Source organism: Lepidothrix coronata, unplaced genomic scaffold (assembly GCF_001604755.1).
Source record: "Lepidothrix coronata isolate B3197 unplaced genomic scaffold, Lepidothrix_coronata-1.0 Scaffold45, whole genome shotgun sequence".
Lineage (NCBI taxonomy): Eukaryota > Metazoa > Chordata > Aves > Passeriformes > Pipridae > Lepidothrix > Lepidothrix coronata.
The window spans coordinates 4,279,243-4,301,258 of record NW_016690225.1 but is presented as its reverse complement, the minus strand read 5'-3'; the positions used below and the strand labels follow the sequence as shown (position 1 = coordinate 4,301,258).

General features: G+C 38.6%; 1 protein-coding gene across 1 annotated transcript; it reads right to left on the bottom strand.

The window, feature by feature from the left end:
* Positions 1–572: 572 nt before the first annotated feature.
* On the bottom strand, positions 573–21,941 carry FBXO9 (F-box protein 9). The gene is made up of 13 exons (XM_017814522.1): positions 21,617–21,941; positions 17,752–17,829; positions 16,615–16,773; positions 16,129–16,186; positions 13,134–13,233; positions 9,802–9,932; positions 8,354–8,468; positions 7,701–7,819; positions 6,801–6,891; positions 5,724–5,819; positions 4,729–4,822; positions 3,260–3,414; positions 573–1,958 (listed from the first exon to the last, which is right to left on the bottom strand). Exons 1-13 carry the CDS (start codon positions 21,617–21,619, stop codon positions 1,850–1,852), a joined length of 1,308 nt encoding a protein of 435 aa, XP_017670011.1. The 5' UTR covers positions 21,620–21,941; the 3' UTR covers positions 573–1,849.
* Between the last annotated feature and the right edge of the window lie 75 nt (positions 21,942–22,016).

Sequence of the window (22,016 nt, the reverse complement as noted above, 5' to 3'; positions counted from 1 at the left end):
CAAAGGCTCCTGTATGACATCCAACTCGGTTACTGGAAAAAACTACCTCAGCTAATAATCAGTACCACCTTCTGACTCTTATGGCAAAACTGTTGACATTTCTCAGCAGGCAGAATCCAATCTGCATTTTCACCCTCAACAAAAGTGAAGGTAATTAACATCTTTCCCTGTTTACAAACTTGGCAATATTTCAAAACATGAAGCTGATACTCTAAGCAGCTGTTTTTCCTTTCAGCAATGAGAACACAATACACTCCTTATTAAATATTGTGTACGAAGTAATAGTGCAACTGCGGTCAAAGGACATAGGGTTGTAGGCAGAGCCTTGTAACACTAGGGAGAAAACTCAGGAAGTTTCAGATATACACATCCTCATTCAGAACTCATGTACCTGAAAACTACTCTACTTTCCTCAGATAACCTGTAAGTAGTGTAATAGAAAGTCATTAAGAGGTTAATTCTACCCATCGGTCTTGCCTAGCATGTAATTTATGCATGGTAGCTCCTAACTAATCACCATTAACCATACAAAAATAATGATTTCTTGGGAAAATAAGAAATTGCCAGTAGGATTGCATGTTCAAAATCATGATTTATTGATGTATTTTTAATCACGTAGCTCCTTGCAAAGATACACTTTATTAATTATAGAACAAGTATAGTTCTTTCCACAGCTTTCACATTTTAGTCCTCAAGTCCAGGTCAGTATTTTGAAACAAGATGATCAAAGGTAAATTATGCAAAATGGCTTAAAAAAAAGTACTCTAAAAAGCTTCAGTTCTTCCAGAATCCAAGATACACACATAATAAGCAGCATTACAATGTCTGCACTACACCCCCAAGCAATATATGCAGGAGAAGCAGCATACAGCACCTGCCCCAAACCTCAAGGTACACTTCATGATTAGCAGTACACAGCACTTGAACATCTACAGCAGCCTCAAAATTTATCTTAGTACAACAAATGCTCAAAGGGTTTACAGCATCTGTAGCGAGGTTAGATGAAGGGTTATAACACATCACAGTCACGTCCAAGTGAGCCCTGCTTACCTGTGCATTCAAACCTGACCAAATGCACCAGCATTTCACCCTTGCACTGTGACACTTCCCGAGCAGGGCTGCATACCTGCAAAATCATCCTACAGTACAAGGGAACAACTCACTGCCCATATCCCTCTCCCCTCCACACACATCCCGCGGAGAAGGCAGGCTCCACTGAACTTCTACCAAGACCAAATTACATTCATAACCAACTGACACGACTGCATTGGTGGGGATGTACCTCTGCAGATAAATTTTATACCTCGTGCTTGCTTTCCCTTGTCTGATTTTCTTTAAGGTTGATGTTGACAAAATGCCAGATCTTAAAGGCAAACAAAAGAAGTTTAATTTAAAGAAAACATTTATTTGAAGTTCTTTTAAGTCACACAGTTTAACAGATGACAACTTTCTCCCCTTCACATTTCAAGCCTTCACCAGAGACCATACAGACTGTCCCATGGACAGTGAGATTTACCTATGATTCCTTTTGAACAAATCAAATATCTAGACAGATGAAGACTCACATTTTAAGCAGACTGATTTATAAAATCTGTTTAAAAAAACCCCAAACCAACACAACAAAACAGAACTTTGTTATCAAATTCTTCTCACAAATAAAAGGTGTTTAATACTCCTAAGTTTGATCTGAAAACAAAATCCCTGCCATTCATAATCAAATAGAACAAACTGCCTTCATAAAATTACCCAGAATTTTAAAATGTTCCAAATATATACACATTTATAACTTAAGTGCTTATTAGCTACAACCTTTTACTCATGCAGAAGTTGTGAGAGGAGAAGGTGTTCCTTAGAGCGGTTTTTCTGAAAATGCAGTAAAACTCTTCACTCGTGCAAAGAACAAAGGGGTGTACATTTTGTCAATGTCGAAAGTAGTAACAGCTGTCTCACCAGTCGATCTGCAAAGAGCATTTTAGAAGTTAAATCAGACACTAGTTGCTGTTTAAGTCCCTCAATAACGCAATCGTGTTCCACAGTACAGTGTGCGCACCAAACTAGAGATGGAATGAAGTGCCTTTTGTACTGCCTTGTTCTGAAAGCATTTGAATGTTGGTTGAATCACATTATATAGAATTCACTTCTACTTTCATATCAAAGAAACCACTTTCCCTTTCCACTCTTATTATTAGCTCCAACACTTGAAACAATGCAGGATGACACTCAAGTCATATCAATACTGAAGTAAAAAAATCCCCTTTCATTTGTTTCACTTAGAACACTGAATTTGAATACAAAGTGACAGTAAAACTTGCATGTTAACAAAACTTTAAAGAAAAGGAACTCAAGTATTTCTGAACATCAGTGACAAGCATACATCCTCTTAGCTCTGTTTTATATTCATCTTTATTCTAGTTTCAAAAGGGCACCACCATACTGAGAGATAGAGCAAAACCTGAGAGTACAGAAACTTCATGCTGAAAAGAATTTCTATGATATTGCCACTTCTTCATAGATTAGGTAAGACAATACTGGTTTTTGTAAAAACAATTTTTCTGTTTAAGGAAGTTACCTATACTTCCAACCACCAGCAGTTTATTTCCTAGATTTTATATTCTCACAGCTCAACAGCTGAGCTATGTCCCTATAAAAATATTGAATATAGAGATTAAGAACATTGGAAGACAAGGCCTAAATCCACCCAACGTCAAACATCTGGAGAGCCAACTTGCCAGCAGTTCAGAGCATCAGGTGCAAGAGCAGTGGTCATGGCTCTTGCCTGGTTAGTGATAAGAACAGCTGGTCACAAGCCCATACTCTGCACTGCTGAATTCTACAGTTTGCAAACGTTACAGTTCTCACATGATGAGTGCAGACATCTCTAGATTGCACATCCACATTAGAAAACACATCCCTTCAGTGTGGAGCTTCAGTAGCACACAAACACTAAGTCATTCAACCCTGATGCAGTTCTGAAATCAACTGTGCATAAATCCTTTAAAAGGCTAAAATACTGCAGTACTACTAATTAGGAAACTTCCCATTATCATTAGACCAGGTTACTAAAATCTTGAGATTTCTTAATGTAAGAGTTCATTATGATATATTAAATCTGGACCAGCTAGTGTTTTCAGGACATTCTGTTAAAGCTACTTGAGTCTCAGCATCTTTACATCTTCTCTACTTAGTACTGAACAAATTAAGATCACATGTATTTCTACACATAAGTATCCTTCTTGGCTCTTGTTCTGCATTTACTCACCTGTAGGTTATGTGACAAGAATGATGTATCCACACAAGTTTGTTGAACGTCTGGCGCCCACTGGAGCACAACTGCAGTCCTACATGAAAACTGTGATCTGTTTCTTGTGCGGAAACCCGGCGGAAATACCTGTATTTGTGGTAGTCAACTGGTTTCTGTACAGAGAAATAAGAAGTTTCATGACCTACTGTGCAAGTTTCGAGCTGGCTTCCTGCCAAGTCCCCAAAACTCGACAACAAGGACCTGCTTCCCAGAGAAGGAAGAGAAAAGAAACGACTTAAGCAGCCAAAGCTAGAGCAAAAATATATATATATTTTACATATGAGACAGATATATACAATGAGAATACTATACACCACAACTCCAGAAATGCCAAACAGTTCCCCAGAAAGGGAAGAGGGGGAGGGAGAAGGGAGAAGGACAAAAAGGGACAAAGACCGAGCAAGTCAACCAGCCAACTGAAGGTAAATTAGCAAAATCTCACCACTTCCCTTTGAACAAGCAGGATGGCTGGACACGGCCCAGCGCTCTCCCCTCACGCGTGGCAGATAACAGCAGTCACTGTAGGCCTCAGCTCCAGATGAGCCAGACCAAGACAGGGACCCACCTTTCTCGAACCTCGCCGGAAAGGAAGAGAGCGAGGTCCCTCCTTGCTGGCTTTATTTATACTTCAAGTTACGTAAAGGAATAGCATGGAATACTTCCGTGATCACTTTCCTAGTTCCTTCCTGGTTACAAGCTGGTCTCCAGGAAGGCCTAGAGTGAAACCATCACACCTACAAAGAACACTGTGCAACTATTTATCCTGAGGCCTAAGTAACTGCGAGGCCAGATTGTTAAACTCTCATACTTAAAACTAAGTACTGGTATTCCTTGAAAAGCAGATGTTAATGATGGAAGAACTTTTCACAGAAAGCAATACAAGCATGGAAGACACCACCCGGAAAGTGCAAATTCATTGTAACACTTCTACCCCCTCACAAATTTCTCTTGACAGGCACTTTAGTAATTAGAAAATTTTGTGATGTAAATGAGTTGACCAAATCATTCAGAATTCAATTAACAAGTACTGCTTATCTAGTTTTATTTAATGCTGTGGAACCTGACTGCACACAGTCAAACCTGATCTCAAAAAATGACTTCCTTCATCCTTCCTTTCTGTTAACAATGTTGACACCTAATAGCACCACACATGGCAATTAAGCCTAAGGGGGAAGAACTGTTGTTCAAATATGAACATGGTATCTATTTATCTGAATAGAAGATTACAGATTTGGGGAAAAAATATGAGAGATATCACCATGCTTATTTACATTTTATTTTTAAACAATTTTAAAAAATCAAAGTAATATTTAATGTTTTGGTGTAATGCAAATCTTTGGGTCCTGTAAAATATTCAGTCTGAGAAAAAACTTATTAAAAAGCCCCCTCGTTCACCTATTTCTCCTCTACTCTATTTTTTTACCTACCTCTTCCTTTTTCTTCATTATTACAGCAAATACTTTGGTTTGATTGTCTGTTTCCTGGGAAAGGCGATAATGACCAAGCAAGATTGCATCCGTTCTGGAAGGTTAAAAGGACAATAATGTCAAGGACATAAAAATATCCTGTGTCTCAAAAGAGTGAAGTACTTATAATACTTATAATATCAGCAATGAAATAAAGACTGACTGCATATCATAATTAAGGAAATTATTTCTTATTTCCATTTAGTAAAGTGCCAGGCTCATCAATGATACTAAATGATGAAAACATTTTGTGAAGTTGCTTCTAATTTTCCTAAACAGGACAGTAAAGATAAGTTCTATCTAGCCTACTATACTAGCCTACTATAAGTTCTATCTAGCCTACTGCTAAGTATTTTCAGATTTCTGGTGAACAGTTCAAATCTGTTCTGAAGTTGCAAATGATTTTCTACGTTTTTATGTACAAACATCAAGAAGCAATAACTTAGTCATATCCTATCAAAATCTTCACTTCCCTTTGGTCAAGGAAGTGTGAAAAAGCAGTCAGTAACAATACAGTGTCTTTAAAAGAACTGTAAAACCACTAAGTTAATAGCATGTATGCTTCCATCTACTTCCCTTAAAAATTTAAAATCACATAACCCACAAAGGAAATCTAATGACAATATCAGGCCACTAGAAAGAAAGATAGCTTTGCACAAAGATCAACATTTTTTGCAGTTCTATCATGGCCAGGCTTCATGAATGAAGATTTGAGAAGGACTCTACCCACGTTTGTTGCTAGCGCGTTGGTGGCTAAAAAGGCCAATACGAGATAGGCATGACTGGTTGCAAAAGGCACAGCAGAAAGACTCCTCTAGTTCTATAACACAGCATAAATGACGTATTTTTACTCTTGTTTTGCTAAGTCAGAATATGGAATCTGAGACAAAAGTAAATAGAAATTGCTAGGTAAAGCAAAACAAAAATTGTAGAGCCAAATACTTTATCTCAATAACCTTGTGTTTTTAGTCCGTAAGCGAGGAACTATAGATTGAGGATCTTCAGGAGTTGTTAGCATCATAACTTGACCATCTGGAAAGAATCTCAAATACCTGCAAAAATATAATTACACAATACAAATCTAGAAAACATATCATTTTGCTATTGGTTTTGTTTGTTTGTTTGCTTTTAAATTCATTGGATGTTACCTTAACTTGTAAGAGCACTCAAAAACACATTTCTTCACATATAACAGAAAAAGAGATCATAGAATCATAGAATCAGCCAGGTTGGAAAAGACCTCTGAGATCATCAAGTCCAACCCTTGATCCACTACCACCGCAGTTACTAGACCATGGCACTAAGTGCCACATCAAGTCTCATCTTAAAAACCTCCAGGGATGGAGAAGCCACCACCTCAGAAATCAAAAGAGAGTTCTGAAGATTAAAAGATCAAGTTACGAAGAGCTGTGAAAGAGAGGAGAAGTTCAGAAGTTTTGTCACCTCCATCAAAGCAAGGCAGCTATGCTAGCATCAAAACTAACCTCAATTAAGTTTCTCCATTCCTAGCATCAACTGAGACCAATGCAACACAATCCTAGTTACAGTACCAGTACAGAATGGACAATGTCATATGGACTTTTTCAGGTTCTGTGATCTGATCAATTTTTACACTACTCAGATACCGTGCTGATGTTTGTGAGACTGTAGCAACAGCCATGAGATTCAACGATTTCCATGAACAGTTTCCAGCCTGAACTGTGTCATGTATTACATCAGAAATGTAAAGCAGAAGTGGTTTGGGGAAAGAAATCTATAGCAAAGTACTACTGTTGTTACTGTTTAAGCTTTATCCACATGACATGGGATAACTGAGGATGAAATGTGTTTCTAAGCTCACTTCTACTTCTGTAATTTCTATTCTAATACTAAATCCTATTTCTTAAAACCTATTGTCAAAAAATACACAAGCTTTACACACTGTAGCAGTTCCATTCAGTTTTACAGAATTATTAGTGTCTGTGATATCAAGGCCTGGATATAAAGAACTTAAGAGAGAAACATTTCACTCACTCATTGTACAACAGCTCTACCTGTAATATTCCACTTGGTGCCATGCTCTATAGAAACCATCAAGAGATTGTTCTCCTTGACGTATGTATTTTGTCTTGCTGACATAGACACCTAGAGAAAAGGAAGATATAAGTACATGAATAAAAATTAAGAACATAAAATATTTAAGATAAAATACCAATAATCTAAAAATTTTGAGTGTACTTTTGTTACTTAAATACATGAAAGTTCTTGTTATCATCCATCGCACCTTTCCTTTCTCTTTGCAGATATTCTACAAATTCAAATGCACAAATAAATTCAGCTTAGGTCTAATGACGTCATAAGCATCAAACTGATGCCTTAAGGTCCATCTGGTTTTTGATTTTTCTAATTTTTATAAGTTTTACAAGTAGCTATATAGTAGAAGTAAATTTAGAAGCAGCAGCATTTATTCCCTTACCCTTAGCATAGAAACTACACACATTCTCCAACCCTTTTACCCCAATTCCCCATATCAATATCCCCTGAATTCCATCAGAAATGTTTAGTCACTTATCAAGTGACCTAAACCGCAAAAGTACAGTCAAAAACTGGGTGAACATGTGCCCTTTGTGCTCTGAAGAAGATGAAGACTGATGAAGAGGTGGTCTCAAAAAGACCCCAGCCGCAATTCCCAAGGGGTGGATCGGGGGTGGATCAGGGCAAAGGCCGGGGGGTGGATAAAATCAATGACTGGATGGAGAGTCTTATAAAATTGTAACATCTGAGACAGAGGGGGCGCGCGTCTTGTAACCAAATTAAATCCTTTTCTTATCTCATCTCCAATTAAATTGCTTTGGAGTTTTTTTTCCTCAGCTCCTTTAGGCATCAAAACCCATCTAATTGCTTCTGTCACAGTTACATACACAATTACAACTATTTCCAAAAGTACAGCTTACCATCAAATCGAACACGAGGCCTCTCCAAAAACATTTCCCTCCAGGAGGCATATGGAACAAGTTTATTGCAGCTCCTGCCCCATATTTTCAAACAGACTTGATGCCAGATTTCAGGATCTCTAGTGAAAATGAGAAAAATACAAACCCCATAACTTCCCTATAAATCTTGTTTAGCTTTCATATATCAAAGTAACACACTCTATAATTTAGTTTGGATGCAACTGAAAGAAACTTTCTTCAACAAGAATAGCTCATAATTTAAAATCATTGACTAATTTACTTAATCCTGGAGTATTTGAAAGCCATTTCCTCTTTCCAGTGAAATTCAAGAACACAGTGCCATTTTCAGCCAAGTGCAGAAACACAATATTGCAGCAACCTGGCACTTCCCTATGTGGTCATAAGAGAATGACAACACAACAGACCATACTTTGGAGACTGCAACTCTAATGTACAAACAAGGTAGAGCAAGTAAGACTTTCTGCTGTATTTTTTATTTACAGTGAAGTCATCTATCTAACATACTATTTAGTGGTGTATTCAAAAGCTGATTAGCACTATGAGGAGTATAACATAAAAATGTTCATGGAAGGAAAAGCAGGACATACTTGGCGCAAGAAGAAGCTTCACTCTAGATACATTATCTGCAATACCTGGCACAAATGTAAAATCCACGACAAACAAGAGATAATTGCTCCAATGATCTTAGATCCAGGTCACTTGAAACCACCCATCGGAAAATGTACATAAGTACTTCCATAGGCAAGGCTGCAAAGAGAAAAGGAATCCTTGTTAGATGGCAACCTGTACATCAATAAGTTATCTGTAATTCCAGGTTTGGTTTTTACTTTCCATAAAAAAATCCTAATTTTTCACATTGTAGCCAGATGCCACAGAACAAAAAAAATATCTTTAGTCACTTTACATTAGAAAGAAGTCACATAACAAAGGAACAAAAATCAAGAACTGAAACTGCATTATGGTAAGATGATTAGATAAAACATTGGTATGGACTACAAATATCCACACCTTTGATTATCTGTCTTAGCATCCATGTTTCTAAGTTTCTAGTAAACTAGAGGTTGTTAAGACACTTTGCTTCAGATACTGAGCACATCCTAAGGGAAAAATATTATAAGTATTTCTGGTGAAGAATGTGACCTTGGTCCTAAGCTTTACTTGTAGAAAAAAAAAAACAACTATAAAAAATTGTCCAGGGGAGGGGAAGTAAATATATTCAGCATGTCAGTTACATAGCACAGGTCTGATCCTGTCCTGTCAATAAAAGGTAACATGGAACACAGGATATCAATTCAGCCAAATAGATTGCTTTGTATTGCCTAATTTTTCCTTGGGCTGCTGAGGTCTGTGACTATTGTACTACTGTGACGTCCATGAACACCTTGCTTCATTTTACTTTATTTTCTTTCCTTAACCAGAACAGAGGAGATTTAGACCAAGATTTCCAAGAGCAACTGACAATTCAGGATGCAAAATACACATGCTTTAGAGGCATCTGTTTTTAAGAGAGTTCATAGCTTATATACACTCTCTACAATTTAGATCTCATAAGGAAATCTCAGGATAACTGTCTTAGAACTGGAGCACTGAAAATCGTTAACCTTCAAAAGACTTTCTAGTTTTTTTATATAGTCTTGCTGAACTTGAAAACATATTTGTTGCAAAAATCTATAGCATCAGATAAAACCAGGAAATGCAAAGATGCATATTCTTCACAGAACAATTGTCTCTTACGTAAAAATTGTAATAAATATTTGCAAACCAAACCAAAAAAACTGGAAAGAAAACTGGAATTTGCTTACTTCAGCAAGACTGTTCCTACAAGTTGCTACATTACAGTATGACTCTGATTCTGAACCTTCTACTCAGTAGTAGTACTACAGGGAAAAATGAGAATAAGATCTGTTTAGCTAGTTGATGATCTTTTTTTCCTTTATATCTAACTATAAAATTAAAAAAGAGATACTGTGTGAATTTCTTTAAAGGTGACTTTTGAATGAAAAAGATAATATGTTTTAATAGAGTAAAACATCTCTATAAATTCTGCCTCTGAACTCTTACAGTGTATTTTAAATCATACCTGAGATATGGGTCTGGCTGACATCAACCTCAGGCTGACAAAGTTTGACTGAAGATTCCTGAAGAGTTAACTGCTGCTGGAAATCCGACAGAAGATCAGCCATTTTGTCATCCTCTTTGTTATCCTCAATACTAGAAAAGGGGGAATGCCAATATTGTGATATTGGACAAAATACACCAACAGATGTCCTCATCTTGGCATCAATCCATTGCCTTACCCTCATTCAATAGAGTTGTTTCCTGTATGTTTTTAAAGCAATCTCATCTCATTTCATCATACGATAAAACAACTACTGCAATATTATCAAATTCATTTATACTTTGCTGAAATCCCTCTGACAATAACAACTAGGTTTTTTTCATTTAATTCCCATCCCAATTTCTTTCTGGATTCGAGAGTTCACGGTTCACTTTTTTTGTTGGTGTCACTGAAGAATTTCTTGACCCCATGAAAAGACAAATGTCATTTTCACTTTGTCTAAGATATGGCATATGCAGGAGATAAAGTGTCATTAATGAAAAGCTCTATTTTGTAATCCTTGTCACAATGTCAGATATTGAAAACAATTCAGGATTATTTTTTACTCTTGCATTATTCACTGAAGAGTGATCTTCAGTGGGTTTATTGAACAATAATGAAGGAAAACTACATTTTTACCTATTCTGTAAACAGGCAGACACCGTAAATTTCAGGAGCCAGAAGGAGATAGCAGAACAGAAACAATAAGCTTGCTACTCATCAGTAAACCTGAAGGACTACTAAGTGATAAAAGAACATTACCACATTACAAAAAAATCTAAATTTAAGTTGTATGTCACGATATCCTTTAATAGCTGCGTGCTTGCTTGCACCAAATAACCACAAACTACACAAACTCCTTGACCTCATCACAAAAATACTTACTTTCCCCTGACTTGGTACACATGCTAGTTAAGAGATCTTCCAGTCACTTTTAAATACTATTCAATTCTACTTTAAACAAGTTTAACAGAATGAGCTGAGAATATAAGCAAGGAACTAGCAGACCTACCAATGGGTTTTAAAGTATCACAGAGAACACAATTATGTTTGGGCCTGTCATAACTAAGGCTACAGCAAGATGTTGCACTGAACATACCTTCCTTTATTTTGATGAATATGATGGTCAGTCCCAGTACGTACAAGCTGCACTGTAGATTGTTTTTTCAAATGTAATTGTGTAATGTTTTTTCTCATCAGGTTCATATGAAACACCTACAACAGTCTTTCAGAAAGCCAAACCACCACAACTAGAATCTCTTGAAAAAACACATCTTCTCTACAAATACTGCTTTTAAACAACAATTGAGAGTACTGGTTGGTTTTCCCTCACTGTCACGTAGTGCTGGGAACAATTCAGCAACATTTAAAAAACTGAATAAAAATTCATAGCATCATTTAGGTTGGAAAGGACCTCTAAGATCACTGAGTCCAATCATTAAGCCTGCACTGCCAAGTCCACCATTAAACCATGGTCCTAAGTGCCACATCTACACATCTTTTAAATACCTTCAGGGACGGTACTCAAACAGTTCCCTGAGCAGCCTGTTCCAGTGTTTGACAACCCTTTCTGTGAAGACACAGAATTTCCCTAACATCCAATCTAAACCTCCCCTGGTACACCCTGAAGCCATTTCTTCCTGTCCTATTGCTTATTATTTGGGAGAAGAGACCAACCCCCACCTTGCTACAACCTCCTTTCAGGTAAAGAGCAATAAGGTCTCCCATGAGCCTCCTTTTCTCCAGCTCCCTCAGCCACACCTCACAAGACTTGTGCTCCAGACCCTTCACCAGTCTCACTGCCCTTCTCTGGACACGCTCCAGCACCTCAATGTCTTTCTTGTAGTGAGGGGCCCAGAACTCGACAAAGTACTCAAGGTGTGGCCTCACCAGTGCAAAGTACAGAGGGATGATCACTGCCCTGGTCCTGCTGGTCACACTATCTTTGATACAGGCCAGGATGCCATTGGCCTTCCTGGCCACCTGGACACACTGCTGGCTCACGTTCAGATGGCTGTCCATCAGCACCCCCAGGTCCTCTTCCGCCAGGCAGCTTTCCAACCACCCTGCCCCCAGCCTGTAGTGCTGCCCAGGGTTGTTATGATCCAAGTGCAGGACCCGGCACTTCACCTTGTCGAACCTCATACAACGGGCCTCAGCCCACTGATCCAGACTGTCCAGCTCCCTCTGTAGATCCAGTTCCTTCTGTAGATCCCTCCTACCCTCCTTCCCACTTTGGTGTGAGAGAGTCTTAATAGAGCAGAGAATAGAGCATTTTCTGAAGTAAGAAAATAATCCTAAGAAAACCAAGATTTTTACATTACTGTAATGTATCATCCAGTAGTTTGCCTAGCACACAAATGCACAGCAAGGATTTCATGCCAGCAGCCCATTCAGAAACTAAAGTAAGAGATGTAAATAAAGCACTTGGCTCATCTTCCACTCTTTTGTATTGAGTCAACTGCTGCACTGGAGCTGTATTGCCCTGGGGAAACAAGACTGAACTAGTAATATCACAGGGATATGGTTGTACTTTCCTTTTTTATTCTCCATTTTAAAACTCTTGATTTCTTGTAGCTATCAGCAGCATCCATGGTTGCTGAGAGAGCAATGAATTGGGAAGCTCTGTTCCATAAGCTTGTCTTCACTAGGTTATGTCAGTTATAACAGGGGTTTTGGTGCTAACCTGAATTCTGCCCACAAAACACAAGTCTTGGACTCAATTTAGGCCAACTTTAAGACACTATACATCCAGTGTATTGAGGCTAGGGGTATTCTGATTCCTGTAATGGTGAAAGACTAGACTACTCAGATTATTGTCTCTGTGCTTCTAAATGTATTGCTTTACTTATTGAAAACGCTCTCATTTAGTTAGTCAGCACAAGAACAGTGAATAATTCCCTTGCTTTATTAAGATGCTTACTCCATAGTACGAAGCTTTCACTGATTAATCTTTTTGCCATCTACAACTCTGTAGATGATCCTAAATCTGAAAATCAAAAATCAAAATAAAGTGATTGATTTTTTTTCCTTTTTTAAGTAACAAAATAACTATTTGTAATCCTTTCACCTGAAATTAACTAGCTCCAAACAAGCCCGTTACTGTCTTTGAAGGACAATGTAGAAAAGTCTTCCTTGGACTAATGCATCTGTTAACTTCCTGTGAAGCAGTCCGTTCAACTGAGAGGAGGTAAGTTTTCCAGATATTAAGAGGCTTAAAACTGCATATCAAAGTAGATTACTGATATGCTTCAGAAACAAAGTCTCATGTTTCGATACTCCTATGCACTTGATTAGTAAATTTTGATACTTACCACCTCTTTCCAACTCCATCACCATCTGGGGACCGTGTATAGGTGATCTTAAACTCTATATCAGGTACAAGCTGCATGGCTAGACGATAAAACTTGATGGCTGGAAATAAAGGTTTGATGTTTAAACATATCTGATGCCCATATTAGCTTATCAGAAGATTGTTTTCAGAGAGATGGCTTCAGCTAAAAGCACTAAAAAGGTGGAAAATGCCTTTGTCTGAGAAATCTTAGTCTAAACTGTTTAGGTTTAAATTAAATACAGAAGAGAGAAACATTAAGCACCTATTTTCAAAACTAAAAATGACATATACTTTTTCAGAATAAACAGCTATCTCAGGTGTGCTTCAGCTTTTACAAATTTACTTTACTACAAATTCAACTATGGAGTACAAAATTTTACATTAAAATGTTACAAAGCCCTGATGTTGTTTGTTGCCCAGCACTGTCAAAGCTTTCTCAACACACCATAAAGATTTTAGGCAGTATATTTGTAAGTAACCATGAGGAACATGAAAGAGAAAAATTATGCAGGTACATGATGTTCCTGGCATAGCACAGGCATTCAGACATATACAGCATTACATACATGAGAAAGATCAATAAAATATTGTTGTAATTTTAAAACTTCAACAACTAATGCAAAACAAGTCAACTTCCCTATGGCAAACCCCTTGGAACTAAAGAAGGCACAGAAGCAAGCCACTGAAAACGCTGAGGGTGAGGAAAGCAGCCTTGCCACACGACTAAGGGGTGTGAAGGAGAAAGCGACAGATTGGGTTTTGCACACTATTCCTGCACACAGAGAAAGTAATTCTGCCTTTAACATTCCAAAGATCCTACAAAACTGAGTAGAGAAAGAGGTTCAGGAAAATCACCCTGTGGCAACAAACTTATTTAAGCTGTAGTACGTCTTTCTTCTGAGTCAACTCTGTGAATCCTTCTTAATTTGAATGAATTTGCTGCACACACATTCAATCTGTTTTAATACCAGTATTAAGATCATGTATTTATATGTCTCTTTGTATTCCCACATTGTGATACCAAGATCAGAGGGCAATTCTTCCACAGTTTTGACTCTTAAAAACCAAAACTCAAATAAAATATCAGCGAGTGTGAAGCTCAACATTTGTCTAAAGAGTCTAAGAAACCTGAGGTTGGGGCTAGTAAGTGTTCCTATTTCCTTGAGTTCATGTCAGGACCAGTGACTGACAAGTAGTATCCTTTGGCTGCTGAGGATGAGGAATACCAGCAGACAGCTAAAGAGAGATCAGTCTCAGCTTTAGCATTTAATCTTGCAGACAAGACCTGGACTGTACTTAAGCAAGAATAAGCTGCTGCACATAACTGTCTCACAAACGTCAGTTATCAGCAGATTTCAGAAGTGGGCTGAAATGCAACTAGGATTCTGGTGACCTGGGCCAGGTCAGCAAATAAAAGCCTAGTCTGAAAACAGATGTCCCAACACGTGCTCGGTAATATATCTGTGTCTGGCATAGGACCATGTCTCTAAGGTCTCATGTAGACATATGTGTAGAAACAGTTCAGTTTAGCTTCTTTAAATCTCAAATCTAATTCAACTGAAAAAGATGGATTCATACTCATGCAATCCAGATGCCTGGAACACCTTTGTGAATGCCACTCTGATACTTCTCTTCCACTATGTTTAACATACAAGGAGTCCACTCAAGCTGATGAAGCTATACCTTTTATTTTATACACACAATGTTTAAATAGACTGCTTTCCTCACTTTTTTTTTAATTCACTCAGAAAGAACCTTCCCAATCTACTGCATGATTTCCCAAATTGTAGATTACATGCCAGATTTCTAGTTCTGACGTAGTTTTTTACTGTGCATTTAATTCCACTCTCAACATACATTTGCCTAATGTAATTTTTCCCTGTAAAAACATGTAATAAATTAGAAACTGAGAGAACTCATGTTATTAGCTACAGAGGACTCATACTTCTCTCTGTTTGTTAGAGATATAAAACAACAATCAGAATCCCCTTGCAAGAGGAGGAAATCTCCCATGGTGGAGAGGAAATTTTGTATTCAGCAGGTGGCTGAGTTCAGGAGCTTCCAGAGTACTCTCAGACTTGCATATCTTAACTTTTTTTGCACCTGCACTTTAAACACAGTGGCCAAAACCTGCAGTGGATGAGCAGGATGGCAAGTTAAGTTCTGTTTTTCTTTTTCACAGGAAAGAAATAGAAAACTGGTATCTCTACTACTGACCTACAGGCCTTGGCAGTTGGGTAAGCTTCTTATTCTATATATTCTGAAAACTAAATATGAAAAAGAAAAATTTGAGTTTCCATTTTTACTGGTGCTGATAGCAAGAGGGCAAGCAAGCTAAGCACCTTAAATATTTATGGCAAGCCTCATAAGACTACCAGATTTAAACACTCACTTTAGGAATTCTTAAAGGAGCTATCTTAACATGTTGTAGTCATCAAAAAAACTCAAACAAAAAAAAGACCCACGAAATAAAACGAACCAACCAACCAAACCAAAAAACCATCATATCCTCCTCAAAAAAAACCCATAAATAACCCCACAACCAAACAACAAAGAATTCCATGGATTAAGTAGTTCTGTTCACAGTGGAATACAAAAGCTGTGAACTTATAGTATAGTATATTTGCTTTGATTAATTATTATGTTAATTTTACCTTAAAGAGGTCACATAAAGAAGCACTCTATATGAAGAAGCAATCCAGGGCTTCATTAAATTGCAAGATTTCAAGATACTGTTGTTTTGTCTGAAAGCTAGAAATTCTTTCCTTGATTTCACTTTAGCTTCACCTCAACTTTAGAACTGTGATATGATGGTTCCTTTTAAAGCATGTTTGTTTGTTTATCTGAATAACTGAGCTCTCATATTGCTATTAGCCTGTAGTTTAAATTCACTGGCATCATGCAGACTTGCACATAAATCAGAGGGTGTTAGATTCCTCTGTAACAAGGGTGTTCATTGTAAACTTCTGTGTTACCTTCGTAAAGAGCCCCATTTCGTTCTTCTTCCACTGCCTTCAGGAAAAGTTCTTTTGCCTGCACAATAAATTACACAGAACATTTCTTAAATTCCTATAAATACAAGTGCAATGTCCGTTGACTTAGAATTATTTCTGATCTTACCTCCTGTACCCTATGAAGGAGATAATAAAATAATTCCATAAGAAGACATATTCACGTGCTATAAGCCATAACTGAAATTCACAATCAACAAACTATCCACATTCCAGCTGCTCATCCCTTACCTGCAGTCTTTCAGAAAGTAGACTGTTAAGGTGACACAAAGCCAAATATAAAAACAAGAAAAAACAGTGTAGGATTATGGAAGACATTTGTATGGAGACAACAGGGTAATGACCTCTGTTGTTCCACTAGGTTTAATGCAGCATTAGCTTTTAGGACAGTTACACTGCAACAGTTACACACAAATAAAATCTCAGAATTATACATCTATTTTTCTGTACCTTTTCCTCTTTTGCTATCTCCTGTTTCCCTCTGGCATCTACAGACTTTACTCCAGGTCCCCTTGAAGATGCTCTGCATGGCAGAGGTTCCAACCCACTAGAACTCACACCTGGGGCAAGCTCAAACATCCACTGAGCTCTGAACATCTGGAGCTCTGCCTAAAAAACACAATTAACTATGACTTAGTATCACATATTCAGACAGTATATATTCTGAAGAGAAATTATAAAGTACAAACACAAAAAAGAATTTCAAAATTATGCTTTACATTTCCAAGTCTTAGATGACTTCAGTGAATTCTGACAAAGAGAGTTAGCAATTGTTTCACAGTAAATTAAAACAAGTGCACAAGTACTTGTTCAGTCTCATTCCATAACAAGTGCTTTTTTCTGGACTGTTCACCTCAGAAGAAAAGCAAAGGTATTTCAAGAAGTGGTTGTTAGTACTGTTGTTACGACCTTAGATTCTATAGAAAAGTGTTCTTTCTAGACACGATGTTTGTTCTTGTTTGTGCAGAATTATCTTAAGCAAGAAATCAATTAGCTCTTGAAACTAAAATGTAGAAAACCCAATTTTCTGTATACAAGCATACTAAGCTTAATAATTAAGGCGGTCATTTATACAGTATACAAATAAGACCTTACTCCTTTCTCTTTTAAAAAGGACTATACTTTGAGGAAAAAAAAGACAAGTTATAATTCTTGTCGTGCACTTTTTTTAGCATCTTTTAAGTTACATTTTATATATCTCCTACAATCATCACGACTTCTGCGGAGCAACTACACAGAAATCTAGTATTGTAAGAGAATGCACTTTTCTATTAGACTGCTTTTATCAGCTTTCTGGGCCAGGAGAGAGTGACAAACTGGAATTTCATCCATACACAAACTGCTGTCCAATTTCTATAGTTCTTCAAAGAAATTCCCAATCTGTCACAAACTTTCTTTTCATCCACACGGATAACTGAAGACTGAACTTGACGCTTGGAACACAATGCAAAATTTATCTATCTCACTTTTGGAGGGACAGACAGATTAAGCATTTTTCAGATCAACAAATTTGTAGTATAAATGAGGATAAGTGATGAAGTAACAGCAGTACTACGTTTGTAAAAAACATTAGCATGAGAGACATACCTGAAGATTTGCTTCACCAGACCTGTCATTGTCATCGGTTCTCACCAAATCAGTGTGACAATCTTCTTCAGCTTCTGCCTAGTAGAGAGCAGTCAAACGTGATTATAAAATCTGCATAAGTCCCTACAGCACATTCACAAAGCCCAACTGTCATGGTCACACGTTAAAAAACAAAAAATTAGCATACTCCCCTTTTGATGGTAAAACTTGATTTTAAAACTATTGGTATTGATTGCACTTCCCTATTAATTCCATGAAGGTAAAGTTTGCATTTTAAACACCTTAATCCAACACAGATTACTTATGTATCACTTGAAGGCTTCCATGCACCAGTACACTGGCATCATACCTGAATAAATACAGTCAGTGTCTATGTCAAAGCATAGAACCAAAGCTTCAGTATTAAACAGTAGGTGCTTCATACAAGAAATTAAAATTTAATCACTATATTCTCACTTTAAAGAAAAGCAGTAGTTTTGATTTGTTTAATATTTACAAAAGCACAAAAGACCAGTGCTTTGAGTAACAACAGATACTTCATGAAAACTATGGGACAATATGGGCAATCTCAAAATACACACGTGAAACTAAACAAGAAAGGTACTGGAAAATAAAATAAAAAACTAGTGTGAGAGCTTGGCAGCTGGTTTTATTTACACTTCTGCTGTGAGACAGGTTAAACAAATAAGACCTTAAATAAGACCTTTGACTGAACAGGGCTCTACATAGGGAGTTAAGACAATTAGTTTAAGAGGAAAACTTAAAAGATGCAAATGAATTCTCATTATACTAAGATTTATGTAATATTTACTAAAACAAAGGAAAACTAATTCTGGGTATCAATGACAAGCCACTACAATGACAACAGCAGCAAAATGTCAGTAAGGAAAAAAAAAACAAAAAACTCAACTAAGACATTTGTTTAAGGTTCTTCCTGCAGCTGAAGCAAACCAGTTTTTCTACCATTCTGCACTGAAATTCACATCTATAGTTCTGGAAGTACATAATGCAAAGTGAGATTACAAGAAGGCAAATCTGACATTATCACAACTACTTACAGAAGTTTTATTTCCCACTCCTTTCTATTGTAGATAGTGCTCAGACTTCAAAGTGACATTCTGTCAGTGAGATTCTACTGAGCTCTCAAAAAGAAATCTCTATCTCCTGCACAATCAAAGTGCAGAAATCAAAGCATTCTTGTATTCTGAAAATTTATAAAATTTTTTATACCATCTAGAAGTTTTGATCAAACTACAGGATATTGGCAAACTTGATGGGAAGGCAACATTTAATCTCTTTGTCTTGGTGACAAGCACCTCCCTAAAGCTCAGGTGTACTGTTGCCTTCAGTTTCCCTAACAACCACAAACTTACTGGCTTCTCATCTGTAAAACTAACTGATGTCTCTGTTAATTTATTGTTTACAATTGATAATGCAGACAGGGTTGGTCGGTTAAACAGACATTGTATCTGTTTCTACATTCTCACTCTAAGGCTGTACATTTTTAATTTCCCAGTAGAGAAAACAAGTGAGCCAGAACACTCCAAAGCAGTAGCAGCATTAAATCTGAGCAAGGAGTAAATAACTTGCAATTTTCATGGGCTTTGATTCCAGAATTGAATTGCAGGCAGTTAATGTCCTAGGAGTTACAGCAGTCCTACCACATTATTTTAGCATCCAGGAAATACGTCTATGTTGGGAAGCAGAGATAGCCCAGAGCTAACACTGAAACGGATGTCTGTAAGTACGTTACCAGGGCACTGGGCTGACAGAAATAAGGCCTCATTCTGCCTCCACAGAGTGCAAGTCTTCTGGTTTGCAGCTGAATTATGTTCAATCAGCTTTCAAGTCTGGGCAGAATAAGCCTGGTTTTATCTGCAAAATGCAGAAACTAGTAATTTCCAAACTAAATCAACACGCTATCTGCTTATGCATAAAGGCACGCCCACTAAAACCTTTAACTCATGGAGTCTGTAAACAAACTAATTTCAGAGTAACAGTTAAAATTACTTAAGAAGTTTACCTCATGTTCATACGTTTCACTATGAAATCTGTTAAACTCTTGATTTTCCTCCCATCATCTCTGTTCAACTGCCCTGCTTCTTCACATCTGACTCACAGTCAGATGTGGTTCTGGACCAACTGCATCCAAAATGTCATTTGATGCTCTTTAAAACCTAAACCTCAATTCAAACAAAAATTCTATGAAGACCTAGCCTACAGTCTAAAAGCTGTCAAAAAACATCATGAAGTTGATTACAACTAAAGCTTTTACTTTTGTCATTACCTCCTCTGTATTGCATTCATGTGTGATCTTAAGTCTCCCATATCAAAGGTCTGTCTTCTCTCAGCAGTAGAGCAGTAGCAGCCTAAGTGGCCACCCCTCTAAATTTACCAGTAAAGCAATTAATTCACATTGCTACTGCACACTTAACTGGACTGTAAATCTGATCTCTATTAACAACCCTTCCACTATTTATTTGATCTGCTGAAACCCTAAGGTTTTGCTAGGACAAGCTGAAGCAAGGACCTTCAGTAGGAGGCAGATCATGAGACCAACACCTAAAGCACACTGTAATGCATAAAAATTGGCTCCTTGTCCCTACACTGACAATACTTAAGTTGTAGTTATAGTTTCTAAAACTCACAGAACACTGTACTGTAACTGTTACTTAGTAGATTAATCCAGACTGTTCATCTTTCTGCTGCTGACCTCACTTCTGCTACAAGTCAGCTGTTACACGAAACAGTGACTTTATCCTGATAGAAAGCAAGACATCATTGAGTGTACTGATCAGCTTGACTAATTTTCCATGAGAAAAGTGGTAGTCTGTCAAGCCACCAAAAGGTCAACATGTCAAAAGTAAACACCTGAATTAAGACTGCGACCTGTAAAAAAAGAAGTCAGCTGAGTAGATTCGATTCTGATTTGCTTGCAAAGCTTTAGAAATCATTTACCAAATGCAAAACTAGTTTATCTGCACAGTTTAGTTTTGTTTTGCAATCAGTAATTGCATGCTGATTTCCTCAGAGTACAACAACCGCTTACTAAACTATCTGTCATGTCAGGTCCTTTAATAGTTCTGATCTCTGTTTTAGCAAAATAAAAAAAGCCAAGATCAGAAACAGTTTGAAGCTGAGTGTCACCAGCTGAACAGGGCTATGTGTAAACTGAACAGAACTCAGGGAGGAGCAGATACGACAGTGACCATCAGCTAACATTCTGCTTGGTTTTATAAAAAAAATGAGAAAGAGGCTCCATTTTTCTGTCAACGTGTTAGAAGCAACACTGTGTTTAAAAATAAGAGTTTTAATCGTAGTGGTGAGCCGTTTTAAGCGCCCCTGTGTGATATAAATAGTTTAACTTTAAATAATCGACTTCTCATCATGGATACTTGAATCCATATTGAGATGCAGTCAAAAAAGCAATACTGAACCAAGCAGTATTTCTGATACGTTAAATGACAAACTTAGATAACTGGAGTGCCTGGCCGACAGAGCCCTTTAAATTACAGAGTGACTGTGTGCCACCAGATTTTTGAGAGGAGGAAAAGGTAGGGCACGCTTTCTGTAATGACACAGTGATTTGTCGGGTGTTCCTCGGGGAGAGCTCTGTCGCTCTCGAACCGAGCAGCCCCACTCATCAGCCCAGTATCCTCTGCAGGAGGCGGCCGTGTCTCCCTGTGGCGGGGTGGGATCACGGCACGCTTCCCACAGGCATCACTCGGTGCCCGCGGGCGGGCAGGGTAGGGCTGCCTGGCAGCGGCTCGTCCCAGGGGCCCGCTCCTGGGCACACCCTCCGAGTCCCGGTCCCGCCCGGCCGCCCCTGCACGGCGGCCGAGCCCCCGCCGCCCGGCCCGCTCACCATGCTGCCGACGCTCGGGCGGCGCTGTCCCGTCCCGGGGGCCCTGCCCCCCCGCTCGGTCCGTGTGTCCTCCCTGCCCGCGGGGGGCCCTTAGCAGAGTTCTCGGTCGGAGAAGCGCACCACGCAGCGGGAGTCCCTGCGGGCCCTGCGGACGGCAGCCATCTTCCCGGCGAGCAGGGCCGGCGGCGGGAGCGGCGGGACACGGCCCGGGCGAACCCGCCAGGTCAGAGCGCCGCCTCCCGCGCGGGCCGCTACGACACGGTACAGCGAGGACTTCCCGCCCCAGCGCGCACCGCGGCCCGCACCGCCTCTGCTGCCCGCGGCGGGGCGCGCACAGCCTGCTGGGGAACGTAGTCCGCGTCGGTACCCCGGGGGAAGGACGGCGGAGCAGAGTCTGCCG